The 17676-nt window shown below is 54.2% G+C and overlaps 1 protein-coding gene across 1 annotated transcript in view; it reads right to left on the bottom strand.

Annotated features, from left to right (window-relative positions):
* The window catches only part of CACNA1E (calcium voltage-gated channel subunit alpha1 E), a 160419-nt gene that overhangs the window by 105927 nt on the left and 36816 nt on the right, over positions 1–17676 (bottom strand). Inside the window, exon 2 of the mRNA XM_050900963.1 lies at positions 9200–9644. Within this exon, the coding sequence (XP_050756920.1) occupies positions 9200–9618 (419 nt within the window). The 5' untranslated portion in view covers positions 9619–9644. The remainder of the gene's footprint in view (positions 1–9199; positions 9645–17676) is intronic.

Below are 17676 nucleotides of genomic sequence, written 5' to 3'. Positions count from 1 at the left end.
GCCAAACTTACAGGCTCAGCTTTCTCAGGAGCAACCTGCTAGCAAACAGGGTGGCTTCAATAAGATTACGTTGTCAGGACAAGAGCCAGGAGAAGATGGAGCTGTTGAAAATTTTTTCCGGCAAGCCTGAACTTACGCTGAGCAGCTGATGCTCAAGACAGCCAGAGAAGCCCCATCCCTGGCACGCAGCCAGGAAGGAGATGCCACTTCCATCTTCCAAACCTGTGAAAGAGAAAAGGCCAAAGAGCAAAACCTCTCTCCGAAAGCTACTCAGTGCTGGGAGGTGCGAAAAAACCGTCCCCCTTGCTGCGGCGACAGGCAGTCATCAGATCGACAGCCTCTGCAAAGGCAAACACCCTCGCCCATCCCTGGGAAAGCGCGGCTGCGCGCGTCTTGTGCGATTCCTCAATGGGAAAAAGTTCATTGAAGAATTTTTAGGCTTATTTCCACTCGAGCAAATGCACAGAGAAGACAGTTACAGCACGTTAGCTACCGTTTTATCGTCTCATGAGCTAGAGCGGGGAAAAAGTGACCCCTGTGAAGCTCCTCTGATGACAAAAAAAGGGCTCGTGGTTCGTATCGGAGCTCACGAGGACGATGTGTGTTTTGTTGTGGCATCATCCACCACAGCGGTGTGCTCCAAGCTCGCAGGAAAGCTGCTTCCCACCAAGCAACCCTCACGCAGCTGGTTAGCATCATCCATGAAAGATGAGCCACAACACCGGCTCTTTCGGGTGCGTTTTGGGAAGGACGATGCCACACTGATCTCCTTTGGCACCGTGGTCCTCCACAGCTGGGGACAAGCACCAGCACATTTTTCCCAGTTAAAGAGAGAGAGCCTTGCTGGTTTGCATAGCGCCCGCCCAAAACCAGCCAAGCAACAGAAACAGCGACGTGTTTTGGGTGACCCACGCACCCGTAACCCTGCGCCGAAGGATCGGAGTGGACTTTCCCATTGACCATGCAAAAGGTAAGTGGAGACAAGAAATTGATCTCTCCTCTCTGCTTTTCTAAGGAAGTTCTAAGAAAGATCTCTTGATGTTTCAAAGGCCACCTTGGGAAATCAAGAGCCACATTTGAAAGCTGCTTTAGTACAACTTCGGGCACCTTCCTCACTTTTCACATGGATTTTTTTTTTTTCCAGCTCTCATAGCACAAGCAGTTCAAGCCAGGGATTAATGTTTGCCATGCACAAACGCAGCAGACACCTTTCGAACTAGGAAGGACCGACTGGCAAGCGCAGAAAAGCCCGTAACCCTTCGGAGGCAGCTGAACTGAGATCGTGTCCCCCACATACACACACAGCAGAAATTTCGCTGGCGTTGGTTTGTGCAGTTAGGTGGACGTGCCATTTCCATGGTACAGATGGAAGTCTGCAAGGAACAAGTCTCTTTGGAGACAGGTTGTGCACTAATCCTCACAGCTGGGTTTTCACCAAACTTGCCAAAACCTTTCCCAAGTTTGAAAACTATGTGGTCTGAAATGAAGAAAATGCCACTTTGGGAGCGCACAACAAGAAGTCATCTATGTTTTAAAATGTAAAACGTGCTCAAGACATGTTTTAAAACGTAAAACACAGAGTTAAGTTAAAAGTTATAGTCTGATGGGACTAGATACCTCCTGAGGTCCCTTCCACCCTATATTTAAGAGATGACAGGGCAATAAGAGAATTTACATTAGCAGGGGTTATACACTACTCCTTAGAAACTGTGAATAGAAAATAATCTGAACCATATACACTTGAGAGGCTGGAAAGCACCTCTCCCACAAACATCTCCTGGCCAGCAAACAGCCCCCCATCAGAATTACACAGGGACAGCCAGGGGCTGCCTGGGAGAGGGGAACAGGCTGGATTATTCCAGGGGAGGGAAAGGACAAGGGTGCAAATGAGTACTGGATACCAGAAGTTTCGTTGCATGCATGCTGCACCGAATCGTGCTCTCAGCGCGGGGAGATGATCTAAAACTGGGACTGATAAAGCAGAGGGTTGTGCTGCCATCCAGAGGGACTTCGACAGCCTGGAGAAACAGGCAGAGGAAGGGCGTGAAACTCAGCTTCACGGGAAATGCCAAGTCCTGTACTGGGGGAAGAACCCAGTACATGGTGGCTGGGAAGCAGCTTGGCAGAGGAAGCCCTGAAGGACCTGGCGGACACCAAGCTGACCAGGAGCCAGCAGCGTGCTCTTGCAGCAAAGGAGGCCAACAGCCTCCCGGGCTGCGTTAGGCAAAGCGTTGCCAGCAGGTTGAGGAGGTGACCCTTTCCCTCTGGCTCAGCCCTGCTGAGACACAATCCAAAGTGCTGTGCCCCTCGGGACAGGGGAGACGTGGACTTACCGGAGCAACTCCAGCAAAGGTGACTAAAGGAGTGGAGCATCTGCCCTACAAAGAGAGGCTGGGAGAGCTGGGGGCAGCTCAGCCTGGTTGGAAAAGGCTCAGAGCAGATCTTATCAATGCGTGTGAACACCTGACGGCGTGGGGAGTAAAGGCAGAGCCAGACTCTTCTCTGTGGCACCCAGTGACCGGACAAGAGGCAATGGGCACAAACTGCAATAAAAGAAACTCTGTTTATACATAGGAATAAACTTTTTGACTGCAAGGGGAACTGAGTATTTGGGACGGGCTGCCCAGAGAGGTTGTGGAGTCTCCATCTTTAGAGATACTCAAAACCCGCCTGGACACAGTCCTGGGCAGCCTGCTCTAGGTGACCGTGCTCAAGGTTCTTTCCCACCTCACTGCCTCCCGGCAATTCTGTGCTTCTGAGCTGTGGCCAGGCCAAGGGGGAAGCTCTCTCCGAAGGCTGGTTCCTGGGAAGCACAACCAGCCCCAGCACGGCGCATGGCTTCAACGCAGCCCCGAGATGTGCTAACAAAGCTTCCCGACACCCGCAGCTGCAGGACTCCGGCGAGGGAAGCAGGAATGAGGCGTGCCAGGATGCAGTGACAAAACACGAGGCAGCAGCTCCAAAGCTGCGGCATCTGCTGGGAACTGCCTCGCCCCTCCATGTTCAGCAACCAGCTCCTAATGAGCCCAGCTCCCTGGAAGAGTGGCTTCAGCCACACAGGCAGGCTGGGACTGACCATAACTGTGCGCCCTCCCGGCAGCCCTTGGGAGGCTTTGCAAAGTCACCTGAATTAACTCAGAAAGGGAATTCTTCCTCCAGGGTGTGCCAGAAACCCAGACTTTGAGACAGTTCAGGGAAAGATGCTGTTATTTCCATGCTGTTGTCAGGATATTCAGTGGAACTCAATCTCATCCTGGGTCAGAAAACAATCTCCTTCCCATGCATCCAAACCTTGGTCTGCATTGAAGGGAAGGAGGGAGAGCGCAGGGAGGTCCAGGGCAGATACCTCTGGGAGAGATGCTCCTCTGCTGCTCAAGGCCAAGTTACCATAATAAAAGCCATATTTCAGTGCTCCCAAGTTTACCACATCCACGGCCCTTTCCACCACCTGCATTGCTACTCTTGCAGGGTAAAACATAAGCAGGGAGAGTCATCTTAACTGAGGGCCACTCATTAGGCTCTCGGAGAGGTTAATTGCTTTGCCCTAGGTTGCAGAGGACTTGCATAGGAGAGATAGGTGTACCTCCATGAAGGACGCTCCCAAGTATGGGAGCCTGGCTTCATCTGCCACCGACATCTTGGGGCTTTCACCCGCAGAGCCCCCCCACAGCTCCTGCCAGCTGCCTGCGCTGCCCCAACCTTCCTGCCCAGCTCCCCCAAGCTCCCGGGCACATGGCAGCAGACGTCTGAACAGGAGCCCACGATGGAGAGGGACGTGGCTAAGCTGCCTCTGACAGCGACCGACACTGCAGAGGTGCTGGAGGAGGAAAGTCATCTACCTCCCAGGGCAGGGTCAGGGAGGGAGGCATGAGGAGGGGTGACGGGCACTGGACATTGGTGCCAGAGCCAAGACCAGGAGGGGATGCCAGGGCACCTTCTCCCTCCCTGGCAGCACCTATGGGGGGGAGTAAGTGCTACTATTTTGCAGGTCCCTCCCTCCCAACATCAATGCTGCAGCCAGGAGCCAGCACCCTCCTCCAGCCCCTCGCTCCCAGCCCCACGCTGGGGCAGGACAGCACTGAGCAGCCTCCCACAGAGCCCACTCGGGTGGGCAGGAGCTGCCGCACAGAGCAGGGCTGCTGCTTACAGCACAGCAGCAACACCCACTACATCCAACACCTCTCCCAAAACTGGGCCGCAGAGCTACCGGCATCCGTGACGGCAACTCAGAGCCGCCCTGGGGCTTGTCCCTTCCCTGCAGATCCGAGGAGGGCCAGGGTGATGGGCGCTGGTCCAGCCAGGACCACGCTGCTGCCAAAGCAGCCCCAGCCCGGGGGCATTTCCCGAGCAGCCTCACCAGCACCGAGGAGCAAGCAGCAGGGCTGCCCCACGCGCGCTCCTGCCCTCTCCATCACCGCAGCCAATTAAACTGAGATCGTGCGACATGCTGGGGAACACGCTGGGAAGCGGCGATGGAGCTGGCAGCCCAGCACACACCAAGGGGGCCCTTTGTCTCATTCAGCACTAAGGGGGGAAAAAAAAAAGGATTAAAAAGTCAGCTTCATTTGTAATCTCAGATGCAGAGCGTGCACATAACCAGACAGAGACTGCCAAGTCATGAAGAGCCCCTGAGATCTGTTAGCAACACCCTGTGCGTTTTCACAGCTTCTTCTGTTCTCTTACTTCTTCCAATAAAACCGCGCGAAGGCAGAGCTGCAGTAACATTACGCTCCAGCCCAACAGCTCCCCACAGTCTGCGTTGCAGGTACAGATCTGAGCGAGCAGCAGAAAGCTCTCCTGCCCTGCTGCTCCATGGACCATGGGCTCCCAGATGGGCTACGGGGATCTCACCGTGGATCGTACCATGGCAAGGGAGACCTAGCAAGCTCCTAGCATCAAAGCCATCAACTCTAAGACGCTGCAAGGCAGGAGATCACTTTTAATGACCCTATCCTTTAGCAGCACTGTCCTGTGCTATGGGCAAAGTGCACCACTTCCCACCAGACACCGAAAACTGCCACCCATCACCCCTGAGCCCCAGGTACTCTAACACTGAATTACGGCATCCCACCTCCACACTATCACCTCCAAACTGTACCAAGACACAGCTGCTTTCCCTCCAGTCTCCTCTGCTCGACATCTGGGAATCAGGCTTTTCCATTCATCCTTGCTGCAGCTATCATTCCAAAACAAAGGCACAGCTTGCATTCCCCAAATTGCTCAAGCTAAGCTCAACAAATATCCATGCACATGTGGTTTTAAGCCATGAAAGGCAGGTTTGGGTCCTGTCTGCTGCAAACTCAGCTTGAGGCTTTTCTGGGATGTTCCCCAGGTGGCTCTGCCTGTCCTTACCATCAGCTAAGGAAGCGGCTTCTCAGCCCAGAGAAGCCACAGGAGGTTCCCCGTTTGCTTATTTTGACAAGGAGCTTTTCTTTTGAGCTCTCTCTCAGCCAGACGTAGTCCAAGTGATGCTACCACACATACGTGGCAAAGACACCAGTGATTCAACCATGACCACTTCACGCAGCAGCCGCACGCCAAGCAGATACCTCCGTATACCTTCATCCCTGACCCCAACGTGTGAACAGCAGGATGGAGGGCAGGGCATTGGGCTGGGACTCTGAAAAATGGGGTTTAATGTCTGCCTTGGGCTTAAGTCCTTTAGTCAAGGACAAGGTGGGCTGGTACATGCACCCTTCACCATAAAGTTAAGCCTCCCACAGAGCCACTGCCCTGTGCACACTTAGCAGATAGTGTTTTCTGCTCTCTGCCTCAGTTTCCCCACGGGAAAAAAAAAAACAGGGAAAAGAGAATAAAAATAGGAGGGGGAAAACTGCTATCTTATTAAGGGGCAAGCACATTTTATTTATGGTTTTTTTTCCACTGGCAAAAGGCAGCAGAGATGGAGGCTTGGTAAGGGTCGGACCTGACAATGCTAGCACTGGTGAGTAAGAAAAAAGCCTTCACTTCTCTTCCCTCACTGCAACCCAGCACAAGAGCAGCTGCACACAACGTCTGCCTGCACACCAGGAACGCTGCATCTGCAAAGCTACTCCAGGGGAGCAGAGGTCTCTCGTGCGACAGAGGAGAGGCACACGTGGCACCCGCTCCCCGTGCCCACCCCACCCCACGCCACCCAGCCATGGCTGGCAAACAGCAGCTTGAGAGGGGATCTCCAGCAGCTACCCAGTCACTCCCAGAGCCCCGACCAAGGCAACAGACGCCCAGCAGCACCACGTCAGAAACGAGTGTCGGAGTTAATTCGTGCAAGACAGAAGGCACTCAGGGCACAATGTTTAACCAAAAACTCACCAGAAGCCTTATGAAGGAGGTACAGACCTCTCTGAGCCATCCTGGCTTAACTCATCAAGTTTTGGCAACAAGGTTAAAAAAAAATAATCAGTTATTCTGGGGCTGCCCTGACCCCACAGGCAAGCTAGCCGTCCCCCCCAGGGTCTGCCACAGCTCAAAGCCGAGCAGAAAAGCCATTTTCCTGGTTCCCCACATTCCATCTAATGCCCACCGCCACACCGGGGCCATGGGAAAATACCACCCCCACTGCTCACCGGGAGAGACAGAGCCAGACCTCCCAGGCGAAAGCCCCTAGGGCAATTCAAAGCATGCAAGATGGGCCCTTCCGAAAGTCAAATCACAAGGAAATCACATTATTACTAATAAAATCATAGATAAGGAAATTAATTTGCTTTTTCTCCCCCCACATGCTATCCATCTAGTCCCAGAGAGCATCCACGGTACTGGGGTTACCAGCTCTGCACACCGGCCTGGACTTTGGCAAAGTTTTTGGGAAAACATCATTGGTTTATGAGTCTGAGGTTAAAGCAGGAGCCTCTGGCATATGGTTTTTGTAGGCTGAAGGGGTATCAGGGCACCTAACTCCAGGAGAGACACAGACCCAGCCCTCTGGGGCTCAGCCTGCTGCGCCGAGACCGCTGGCTCCCTGGGAAGGGACCTGGCCAGGACAGGCAGTGGGGCTCACTGGTCCTCAGTGGGACGCGAGGTCTGCGAAGTCCAAGGGCTGCCATCAGTGCCAGAGCCTGGTGACCCCCCCAGCACCAGGGGCTTCTGCAAAGCACCAGCATCTCCATCTCCTGCAGCGTGGCTACTGGGCTGTGGGCTTGGGCATCTGCAAGGAGAGAGCCCCATGGCCAGACCCCGACAGCAACGAGCCAGGGCTGGTAAAGGGAGGGCAGCCCATCCCAAATCTCAGGGACACCTGCCTTAGATGTGACTTCCCATGCATGCTCACAAAACCATTGCAAAGCATGCCAAAGCCAAGTACCCAGGAGCTGGGAAATGCAAAGATTGGACCCTACCAGCCTGGGAAAACACCCCATTAAACAGGTTGGGACAGCAGCAGCCAGCACAGCTGTCCATGTATTCCCATTGCATTAAAGACAGAAATATTAGGCTTTGTATTTGAGCTACTGCTAGATGGAGCAGCCGAGGGCAGCAAAAGGGGCACGTGCTGCGCAGTATGAGCAGGAAGGGCTCCGGCTTCATCTCCCTGCCACAAAATAGAGCTGTAGTCATCCAGGCAGTTAATTAGCCAGCAGCCATTCTAGGAACTCACTCCGCCAGCCGACAATTAACAAGGCCATCCCTCTGCTTCCTGCCCGGCCATGATTTATTCATCTGGCATCCCTGGTGGGTCGCAAAAGATAACAAGGCACCGAGCACTTGCTGAGCCCATATGTCAATTTATTTCCCTTGTGTGGGGCTTCCTGAGTCACTGGCCAGGAGGTTCCCTGGGCACAAAGGGATGAGCATCGAGCCGAAAGGGCCAGGGAGAGCCTGCCTCACTGATGGGCTCCCCTCCAAAAAAAACAAAAAAAAAAAGAAAAGAAGAGGCAGGAGCCACCTCAGCATTATCACAAGCAGTTTTATCATGCAAAGCATCCCAAAGAAATCCTACTCGCTTCAAACGAGCGGAGCACTAACCTGGATCTTGCCAAAGCAACATACCACATCTAATTAATACCGGGGCTCCCACCTCCTTCAGGTGTTTTATAATACATTGGTTATTCCCCAAATAAAGCACCCAAAGGCAGGGAGCTGCTCTGGACCAGCAATACTGGAGCAGAATGTTCTGCAGCAGCTTATTCCAGGCAAATTTTCTGAGCAGGCACAAGGCGGGGAACCTTGTAATTTAAATGCAGGATTGAAACACGTGGCTGCAGCTTTGGTTGCACAGTGAATGCCAGGCGAGGGAGAATAATCCAGGACTTGGAGCTAGGGTTTTCTCACAGCGCCAAGGCAAACTATTGGAAGAAGTTAATTAAGGGAAAATAATAAAACAAGTGGGTTCTAGCTCTGCCAAGCACTTCTCTTCTGTTTTCCCAAGTTCATTAATATCTCCAGCTTGCTGTGATTCGGGGACTTGGCCACTTCTTAGCATTAAATACAAATCCCCTCGCAGCAGGGCTCAAGCCACAGTAAAAGCAGAAGGCAATGACCCCAAATGCATCCAAAAGCCCCACTGCAGCCAAGGGAAACTGTCTTGAGGACTTCCAAGATAGAGAACTTCCAAGTTTCTTCTACATCCTGCTAACTGCCCCACAACTTGGGGAACCCCCTCATCCACAGAGGCCCCTTCGCACCGTTCCCGTCAGATGCCACCCTCCAGCTCAGAGCCGAGAGAGACATCTTCAACCGCTTTGGCTGACAAACACTTGCCTCCCGTACACGGCACACCGCTATCTCTCTCCATCTCTCACACACCCCCTGCAAACTCAGCCCATCAGAAAAATACCGTGGTCCAGCAGGCTCAGACAAGCCCAAGCCCTGCGGGACATGCCGAGCCCCAGGGCAGGACGGGTGCTGCAAGAGGTCCCAGCTGCTGGAGGCAGGACCACACATCCCATCAGCACAGGGAGAGGAAAGGACTCAGAAGAGGTTTGGCAGGGTGGGGGGAAAAAACCAAACCAAACTATCTCATTCCCTATGTTTCAAGTTGTTCCCTGCCTTTAAAAATCCTCCCTGGAAAACAAAGGTGATGGGGAGAAGCAGCCCAGCTCAGGATTACCAGGAGATCGAGCACAGCTGGTGTCGCCTGCTCCACGGGGGTGACACCAACATGACACCCCACAAGCCCCCCCCCCTCACGTGCCCCGCAGAGGACGAGGAACGCTCCCGCTCCCCCCCGGCTGCCCACCTGGGCTGGGGGCTCTCCGGTACTTACTCCCACTCCTTCCTCCGCGCCTGCGGCGTGCTCTGCATCTTGTGCGCCTCGTGCGCCTTGATAATGTCCCTCTGCTCAATCAGCCCGCCCCGCCGGCGCTTGATAACGTCCGGGCTCACAGGGACGTACTGGCCGAGCCCCAGGTCGAAAGTGCTGCCCGTCTCCATGCCAGCGTCGGCATCCCGGGACCGGGGCTCGTAGAGGGCATCGAAGCTGGCGGCGCGCGAGACCAGGGCCTCGGCCAGGCTCTCGGGCTCCAGCAGGTTGCAGGACTGGGTGGTTTGCATCAGGCCGAGCCGGTGCTTGCGCCACGTCTCCTCCTCGGGCAGGGCCAGGACGTAGTGGGGGGAGGCAGCGTCCAGCTCAGCCCCCCTGCCCGGCGCCGGGGTGCTGACGGAGCACGTGCCGAATCCCAGCATCTTTGGTGCTGTTGTAGCTCATCACTCTGAAGGGGCACAAGACAGAGAGGGGAGGCTCAGGGCTTTGCTCTATTTGCCCCCCCACCATTCCCTTCCTCCCACGCCAGCTGAAAGTCCCGTTTCTCCTGGGTGTGCTGGGCTAGATCCTCTCAAACCAGGTACAGGGCTCACAACATTGGACCCCCAAGCCCAGGGTAAGGAGTAGCATCTCCTGCATTACTGCTTTCCTCCTCCTTCCCAGTCTGGGCACCCCTGCAGCTCTTGAATCTGCAGCTCCGTGACCCTGCAGCCAGCCCTCCCTGGGGTTCCCGGAGCAGCACAGCTCCCCATGGCTGGACCACAATGCGATGAGCCTCCATGCTGCCTCACGGATGGGAAAAGAGGAGACTCGGGAGACCTGGATCAAACCACCCCTGCGCTGCTTTTGCTTTTTGGGTTGGTTTTGTTTTGTTTTTTTTTTTTTTTGCTTTTGCAGAGGATTGGGAAGAATAAAAGGGGCTGGGCATGGCACAGCTCAGCTGGGAGCACAACCCAGTAACCCCCAGCGTGGCTCTCCCCATCCAGCCCAGCAGGCAGCCATGCACTCGCCAAGAAGCTGGTCGATGCCAAGCCCTGCCTGCACTCGGCTGCCCGCGCAGGCAGGGGCCGTGCAAGCGGCACACGTGCCGGCAGATGGTGCAGTGCCCTCGCACGCTGCCTCCCAGGTGGGCACAAGCACTGGAGCATCCCTGGCCGGAGCATCCATATGTCCCCTCCCCGCTCCAGCCCCTGCTCGCAGGATGATGGCCAGGCAGCCTGGCAGAGACAGGCAGCAGCTTAGGAGGCTGGATGTAGAAATATCAGCACGGCTTTGGCTCGGGAGCTGCACACGGGAGCGAAAGGCGCAGGAATGCTGCCCGAAACACTGAGCCAAGCAACGCTCCTCAGCTAAGCAAAATAAATGATGCTCTATAGACAGGAGATGCTCCTGTCTGAGAATACACCCGAAGCCTCGTTGCGGTGAAATGCTTTATTCTCGTGTTGGAGAAGCTCCGTTCAGCACGTTATTGCTGTGGGAAGGGTTTCGCTCCAGCAGCCCCTGAAATTCCACCCCCCCAGCACTTGCCCGTGATGGAGGTGAAAGAGGGGAGGAGAGAAAAGCAAGGAGCAGGCGCTTCACACCAGGGCTGTCACCCCCTTCCTCACTACAACCCTGACACAGGGAGGAAAATATGGCAATAACGCATCAAATTGAGCACATCAGTCATCTTAACCCCTTCCCAGAGCATTGTTTGGAGACACCTGAACTCCTCCTCCACAGCAAACAGGGAGGCAAGAGCAGCCGAGCACAGTGGTCAGGAGAAAGGCTGGGAAATCACCACTCCAGGAGCAAAAATAAAATAAATATAGAAGAAAAATCAAGAGTAACTGAGGGGACAAAACCGAGCGTGGCCCCCATGCTAGCCAAAATAAGCCTGACATCCCGACGCTGCAGGGGAAGGGGTGCATGGCCCAGCCAGGGAAGCATCCCATCTTCTTTGGGTCTGTGGCGCTGCACTGCAAATAGGAAGTGTCTAAAGTCATGCCCAAATTTAAACCTGCCCAGCCCAAGGGATACTCACCCCTTGGCAAGCTCTACAGAAAAAAAGGCAACTGCCAGTAAAAGCCTCAGCAAATTAATTAGCACATCGATAAGAAGAGTTTGGTTGGTCCCACTGAAAGCTATAAACAGATTCTTCACTACTTTGTTTACCCATGCGACTTATTTTTTTTTTTTAAAGGCATTACTTTTTCAATCTAGTCCTGGGTACCTTTACAATTTCTCATTTTCCTAATGTATGCCTTTCCTTCTCATATTGCTTTGCTCGTTTTCAACCCTCCCCGCTAAAGTTTAACTCCTCGTCCAGCCATGCCAGGTTTTCTTTGGGGTTTGGGGGCTTTTTTTGGTTTTGTATTTTGGTTTTTTTGTGGTGTTTGGTTTTTTTGTGGTTTGTTTTTTTTTTTTTTAAACTACCATTCTGCAGCCCTGTTTCTTCCCTGAGCATTTCCTTGGGGAGGACAGGAGGCTTTCTTGCATACCAAGCACGAACACTCCGGGTTTCAGCCATGGCACGGCTGCAGCAGAGCTGCAGGGACAATTAGCTAAGAGCAAACGAGGACACATCCCGAGGGCAGGTCCAGCATCCACGTGGACACCGGCTCTCCTGATGCCTACCAACACATCTCCCACCAGGCTTGGCTCCAGGGACCCCAGTGACTCCCAGGCTTGGAGACAAGTGAAAAAGCTCAAGCAGAGCCCTCAAATGAAACACTGAGGAAGTTTGAAGAAATAAATAGAAATAATTAGCTCTGCCTCCACCTGAGCAAACAGGGCTCACGCTGCCAGCAGAACAAGCCACATTCCCTCCGGAGAAGTGACAAGCAGAGAAGGGAGGATGCCAGAACATTTTGTTAAGGAAAGCTGATGAGGCTACACGCTAACGAGGGTGCTCACAGGATGCCACGTGCCGCATACGAAGCGTCTGACATCAGGGCATCTGCCCGTCTTCTAGCCTTTGGTCCCCCTCTTACACCGAAAACAAACCCACTTTATTTTCACACAAAATGTGAATTAGTGGGAAAAACACCACATTTGTTCATGTAAACAGCAGAAGCCAAATCAAACGTCAGCCCTGCCTCCCACAAAAGGGAAACCTATGGCAAGCCAACACGCAGCCCATTTTGAAAACACAGAGTTATTTTCTGATCCCGTCAGTGGAAATCCACAGCTCGGCACGTGCCGGGAACGGGCCGTGGCCGGAGCCAGAACCACGGAGCTGGCCAGCAGTCCTACTTCCACACCAGATTTGCTTAATAACACACGATTCGGGTGCGCAGCGGTGCCTCTGAACCCTTCCAGCTGCAGATCAGCCTTTGCGTGGGAATAAACCCAGGTTTGCCACACAGCTCCCTGTTAACAGCTGGGCAGAAGATGGCTTTGCAGCTCCGTTAATGACAATTAATAATTAAAAAAAGCAAAAGAAAAAAGCATATCCACCTGTCCAACCCACCCCCCTGCCCCCCCATGGTACCACACGTGGTTTCCCATCAGTGATCCGGGCTGATGCTCGCTGCCCGTATCCCCGGTTGCACAGCTGGGATGTGGCGAAAGCTCGGCACAGAGCCACACGTGGCTCCAGGCAGCCCCGCTGTCCCCCGATCTGCACCAAAAGCAGAGGACATCACTGCACAGAAACAGTGCATTTGGCTGCATTTGATACAGGAGAGCCGAGGAACAGCTGCTGTTGTGACACATGGCAGGCTTTCAATACCAGAAAATGAAGTTTCTAGAAGCTCTTATCTCCCAAATTTCAGTCTAAAATAATAAGAGTCAGGAAATTTACTGTTTACTCCTGAAGCAGAGAAGTCATCTAGATAAAACCATGGCCACAGGGCACTGGGAGCAGCCAAAGTGATTTAGAGTGTGGATATTCAGCTGCAAAAACACCAGTGTTTGTGCTTTCACCTGCACAGTGGCTGGGAGCAGCACGATGCTCCCAGCACAAGCCGGGGGACATCTGAGGACACTGACCACCCAGCTGTGACAATGCACAGCCGGAGCTCACCCCTTCTAATGGGGATCTCATTAGACAGATCACGCCCAGCATCCATCCATCCCCTCCCACGCAGGGATTGCCACGGCCAAACAGGGACAGCGCAGTGAGCATCTCTTGCCCCTTGGCCTGTACATCAACACGGGCTGAAACGGGACACAACCCAGGGCAGCATCCCACCCCACAGGCCACTGAGAACAGCCTTTTCAAGACCTCTGCACCAGAGGACAAGCGATGGAAGAAGAAACACACACAGATCCTCTGCAGCATCCTTGAGAGATGACCACACGCTGTCAAGTGACTCAACCCTGTTAACCCAAACCGCATGCCACAGCCAAGGAACACAGCCTCTAGCAGGCAGGAGACCCTGGACTCTCACACCATACTTCATTTTTTCCCTCTAGCAGCTGATTAACAGAGAGCTGCAGTGAGAAGCAGGTTCCCAGCAGTACCGCTGACCTACAGAGAGGAAACTCCTTTTAGGGGTTTTCTCTGTGTATGTGTTTGTGTTACAATGGCAGCAATCAAGTCTTTAGCCAAGTAACTATGTGTTACCATAATAACTACACTCAGCACCGAAGGCGCTGGGTGAGCTCTTTGCTTCCATTATCTGAATAACCTTCACCAAAACCCCCGGAGTTAAAGCAGAAAGGCTTAACGCTGTGCTGGCCCATGGGGGCTGGTCTTCCCCAGGCAGCACAAGGGTCCGGCACCGCAGCACTGAGCTCCAGCATTGCCATGAGCCCCGGGTGAGCAGGGAGGCAGAGACCCCTCCCTGGAGAGGACACGAGGCCTCAGCCCAGGATTGACAAACCCTGGCTGTGTTGTATGCAACAAGCAGCAAAGCTGCCAGAGTCCTCTGACCATGGTCCATCAGCCCAGCAGCCTTCCCCAGGGATCTGGAGGATGGATTTCGACAGCAGCAGCAGAGCAAGAAGCAGCTCTGATGATGCTGCTTCCCCTTGTGAGCAAGTGTGCCTCCTCTCTCCTGAATGAGCAAGGAGAGAACACAACAGGGACAAGAGCGAACCCCTCCAGAAGATGGGGGGGGGGGGAAGAGAGAGAGAGAGAGCGAGAGAGAGAGAGAGAGAGCGCATATAGGATGCTGCCCCCAAGCATCTTGGGGACACCCCAAGCCAGGCAGGGCTTCTCCACTTCACCAGCCCACAGGGGATATCTCTTCCCCAAGCTTGGCTGGTCTCCCTGGGAACTCACATGCTCAGACATCTCAGCCCCGCTCCATCCTTCCTGGGGCATAGGGATGCTCCAAATCCGTCCCCTGCCGCCGCTTTCCCTCCAGCTTGCTAACCTGCCTCTCCCGGGCCACAGAGACCACTTGGTTTTCAGGACAATCAAATGCCATCTGCCTCTCTCCGCTGAGCCATGCTTACCCCGAGCTGCTAATCATTAGTCCCTGCTCACAGGGAGAAGGAGAGCTCATGCAGCGCAGCTAAGCAGAGCACTAAACCTCAGAGCGCTAGGAAGAAATTCAGCGTGGGGCCCCTCCAAACAGAGACAGATGGGCTGCGAGAGTGACTGATTCATCCTCATGGCCTTTCCCTCTCCCACTACGTGCGCTTCCCCTCGCAGCAGCACGGATGCTGTGGTGGGCGAGCCCCGCTTGGGCCAGCTCCGGACCCCCCTGCTCCTCCATCTTGCACCGAATGCGGCGGCTGGGTCTGCACGGCACGGTGGCTGCAGAAGCCAGCTGGCAAGGGTGAGCTATTTTTAGTCAAGTTATTTGTTACTGGGGAGAAGTTTGTTGGATGAAAGCCCCCTCCCATAGCCCCCGTCACTGGCAGGTTTGCAGTGGCTCTGCTGGGAAGAGCTGCTCCCAGCACCCCTGGTAGGTGCTTGGTACCCAGCAAGAGCCAGTGCTGCACCCCATACTTGGGAGCTTTGTATGACACCAGTACCAGAGAGACTTAAGCAAGGTGGGAAAAAAAAGAAGAGTCATTTACAGGCAAATACTCCTTGCACAGACCTATTCCTACGCTCAACACAAGGTGCAGGTGAAAGGGTCAGGTCCAGCGTCCCGGTACAGGAGAGCTGGGGAAAGGCAGCACCACACACCCCAGCATGTTTGGGGCAGAGGGACACGGTGCAATCAAAGAAGGGCCACTTGGCTCTCTTCTCAAGAAACATTCATTTCTCATCACTCATTCACATATAATAAACTATTTCTCAGGCCTTCACAGCACCAAGATGCTACAAAGACCCCTGGAACGACTGCAAAGATCAGATAGAGGAAAGAGCACAGCTCCAAATACCCAGGGGCTGCTTCAGACCGGGCGATACTCCAGCACCAGACATCAGACAACCTTCTGTCTGGGAAACAGCTTTTGTTCTGGTGATGCTCCAGCGGCAGAGCCCCCTTCCTGGGAAAAGCTGCACTGAGCCTGGATGGGCCCAGGCTGCTGCTCAGACCCTGTCCCAACTAGAAGGCATCTCAAAGGCCAGCGAGGCCATCGTGTGTGCGAGGGCTCTGCCTCTGCCAGCAGTGGGCTAGCACAGCCCTGGGTACGAGAGCCCTCCCGCAGAGCACTGCTCCCAGGGGAATCAGCTTTAAGAATATCAAAACATGAAATTATCTCATCTCTCCTTTAAAAGCAACTGTTAAACAACCCCACTATTATTTATATAAATGTACATCAAAGAAATCAGCCCTCCATCTCTGGCACAGAGAGGCAGGAGAGCCAGAGACTGCCAGGGGAACAGGACCACCGGCCCTGGGGCTGGCTGCAGGCAGTGAGCCCCAGCCCCGAGGATGCTTTCAGGGCATGGCCAGGGGCAAGCACAATGCTGCTGGGGCAACAGTGAGAGACAGGGCTTTGGCTGGCCTGACATAGGGATTTCAGTGATGGGGTAGCACTACACACGGACAGCAAGGTGTCCCGGTGCTTGGGAACACCGATCCTGACAAACGACCCGATGCCCAGATTTCTTCCAGCATCACCTTTGAGACAGTCTCATCTCTTCAGCTCTTCCTGCGCCCCTCGGTGCCAGACAGGCATGTGCTTCTGCATCTCAAGGCAAGGTACCCCTCATCACATGCCCATCACGCCTGCAACCTGCCAGCCCCGATACCAGCCCCGACCCCCACTGGCATCCCAGTTCCACACCACACACCCCACCCCAAATGCAGAGAAAACACACACGGGCAGACCTGAGAGCACACGTGCCATCAGCCACAGGCAGAGATGGGGAACACAGGACGATGCCCAGCACAGCTCGGTGTTTTCCCTCCTTGTACAAGCTCTTCCCGCCAGCAGGACCAAGGGGAGAGGTATCGTTCCGGCAGGCAAGCGAGCGCTGGACTTGGGCTCGCCTGGCACGGCAGCGCTGCTCTGCAAACAGCACGGGACCAAGCCTGGCAATAGAAATAGTTGGGGACGGGAAAGCAAGCCGTGATCTGTGCAAGAGCAGTGTCTAGAAACCAGCAGTGCTTGGAGCTATATGTACACATAGCCAGAGAGCATGCCCTTAGGAGTTTGCTTTCCAAAGAAGGACAGAGCCAGGACTTCTTAAGATAATTTCCAGCTGTAATCACCAGGCCACCCTCCAGGAATATAACTCTGCTCCTGCAAAAGAGCGCAGGCTGTTGCCCCTCCAGGGCAACGCTGCCCTCCTCCCTCTGGCTCCCACCACGAGGAGGTTTTCCTCGGAAAGGCGTAATGATCCTCCTGGGCTGCCTGTCATTCCTGCAACGCAGGGCAGACAGCCAGCGCCAACATAAAGTGCATGTATGGAAATGGCCCCCAGCTCACGGGCCTCGAAACCATCCCCTCACCCAGCCACGGGCACAGGGAGTGCAACGTCTCCACATCCCAGCCTGCCATTCCCTGGATATTTCACAAGCAAAGAGCCGGTGCATGCAGGTAGTCACGGACAGAGCACCACCATCCCCAAGGACAGCCTGAATTTATGCTTTAATTAGCACGCAGCAGCAGAGCCGGCTCTGCACGTCACACCTCGGCTGCTCCTGCACCCGGGGATGTGGGAAGCGGTGCTGCCGAGCCCGGTAACTCAGCTTAAGCTAGCTCATTTCAAAGAGGACAAGAGACCCCAAATGACATCAGGGTTCAGCATTGGCCTCCACCACTCTCAGCCCAAAAGCAGTTGCAAGAATTGCCAAGGTATAGAGAGAAGCAAGAGCTGGCAGCACAAGCCAGGGTGTGTTAGAAGTTGCTGTGCAACAGAGAAAGAAAAGGCTTTAAAAAAATAAATAGACTGGTCTCTGGGAAACACTGCGGGCAGAAGACAGCCCAGCCCTTGCTCCTTGCTCCAGAGCACCTGAAATGAGGCAGCACATGGGAAAGGGCTGAGAACAGGGCATTGCTTTTGATGTAGGAGATCAGAAAGCCAGGTCAGCTTGAAACCATGGATGCAAAGAGGATTTGACGTAAATACAGAAGGAAAAACGGGGAGCCATGAAGCATCCAGGCCTCCTGAGCACTGCCCTGGGAAGTTTGTTCCCCCGTGCCGA

This window comes from Gymnogyps californianus, chromosome 8, assembly GCF_018139145.2.
Source record: "Gymnogyps californianus isolate 813 chromosome 8, ASM1813914v2, whole genome shotgun sequence".
NCBI classification, from domain to species: domain Eukaryota; kingdom Metazoa; phylum Chordata; class Aves; order Accipitriformes; family Cathartidae; genus Gymnogyps; species Gymnogyps californianus.
The sequence above is the reverse complement of the archived record's forward strand: the minus strand, read 5'-3'. Positions and strand labels throughout refer to the sequence as shown.